The sequence below is a fragment of the Octopus sinensis genome, linkage group LG16, assembly GCF_006345805.1.
Source record: "Octopus sinensis linkage group LG16, ASM634580v1, whole genome shotgun sequence".
Classification (NCBI taxonomy): Eukaryota; Metazoa; Mollusca; class Cephalopoda; order Octopoda; family Octopodidae; genus Octopus; species Octopus sinensis.
Window position 1 is genome coordinate 28,011,525 of NC_043012.1, and position 1,752 is coordinate 28,013,276.

The following is a 1,752-nucleotide window of genomic DNA, read 5'->3' on the forward strand; positions in this document are numbered from 1 at the left end:
ATAAAATAAGTACCAGGCTTACAAAGAATAAGTCCTGGGGTAGATTTTTTCGACTAAAAGCAGTGCTCCAGCATGGCGTCAGTCAAAACTGACAGAAACAAGTAAAAGAGACTATATATATATATATATATATATATATATATGTATATCATATTTACGCATCGAAATGCGTGCATGCACACAAATACGCGTGCGTACACCCTCGATTACATGTTGATATAATCACATAAATATTTATACATATAAAGGCGTGCGCGAACACATACATGCGTGCGCACGTTTACAAAATTATCAATTACCAACAACTTACAATCGGCGAATGAGAAGAATCTTGTCTCAATAACCATGACAACGAACAAGATAAACATCACCAGCATCATCATCATTATTATCCTAATCATCATCACCTACCGCTAAAGCAACATAACGACAAGCACGAAAATTATTGCTCTTATTATCCTGGTCATCATCATCATCATCCTCAACTGCAAGCACCATGCAATCATCACCACTTTCACAAACTTCAACATCAACCAGCTCTACCAATATTATTAGAACTACAAAACCATCCCTACCTACAATAACAGTTTCCGGCAAAAAACATATTAACTAAAAACCGCATCTCCTATACGACTGCTAGCAACACAAACACAGCTATCATTTAGCAGAAACATTAGAAAGCATTTACAGTAACGATCACTTTATCAAAAATCAAGAGTCATATCTACAACGGCAGTAACAGTAATCACAAACACAACACCCCCCAACAATCCACCACTACCAACGACAACAATAACAGATACAACTGTTGACAGCACTAACAGTATTACAAGCAGGGATACGATGTGCCGGTGTAGATGTCGACAGCGTTGTCAGTCTTATAAGAAGGCAGCATGTGCAAACCCCATGTCACGCAATTCCATAATTTCTCTCTTTATCAGCCTGTTGCTTCCTACTGGAATATGTGCCAACTGGATGTGAGTAGATATTATTTCAGCTTTCTCTTTGATGTTTTATAATTGTCTTTGAATATTTAAAAATTTTCAGTTTTAACACTTATATTTTATATTTAAAAAAAAGAATTTGTATTGTTTTCCTTGTTATTAAAATGAAATAATTACGTTAAATGCAGGTAAGTTTCCATTTCCATATTGTCCCAGGTTTCGTCTTTAACGTTACCGTTGATTGGAAAAAATAAAATATTCCAGTAAATGAGACTGGTACTTGTCTATGCAGAATGGCATAGATTTTATCGAAGCTAACTACTGGCATTTTATCAACTACGGAAGGCGGATAATTAAGTTGGCCTCAGATGAGAACATAAATTTCGGTATTACCCCCTGATCAGTCCCTACTGTAATTGTAACAATAATGATTTCTTACAGTAACAATCACTTTATCAGCGATTGATTACAAACATCAATAGCTTTTCATACAAAAAAGTTCCGTACTTTGACAATAATTTTTACACCTTCGCTGTCACTTTCTGATAACTATTAAGTTTCATGCTCACGAAAACTAATGTCATTACTTTTTTTTGAAACAGAAACAATATCAGTGAATAACAGCTTTTCTTTTTAATCATTATTTGGTTGTAGATGGTCTAATCGGTATTGGCATACATAAACACGATAATATTTAATCACGTCTTATTACATTTTGAGTTGAATCTCATCGAGGTTGACTTTATGAGTCCGTTAAAATAAGTAAAGATATTGATTCAATCACTCTATCTTGAAACATATGAAATGG

General features: G+C 34.3%; 1 protein-coding gene across 1 annotated transcript in view; it reads left to right on the plus strand.

The window, feature by feature from the left end:
• The first annotated feature begins 237 nt into the window (after positions 1-237).
• The window catches only part of LOC115220286 (protein Wnt-16-like), a 276,791-nt gene continuing 275,276 nt past the window's right edge, over positions 238-1,752 (plus strand). The window contains exon 1 of the mRNA XM_036509946.1: positions 238-977. Within this exon, the coding sequence (XP_036365839.1) occupies positions 844-977 (134 nt within the window). The 5' untranslated portion in view covers positions 238-843. The remainder of the gene's footprint in view (positions 978-1,752) is intronic.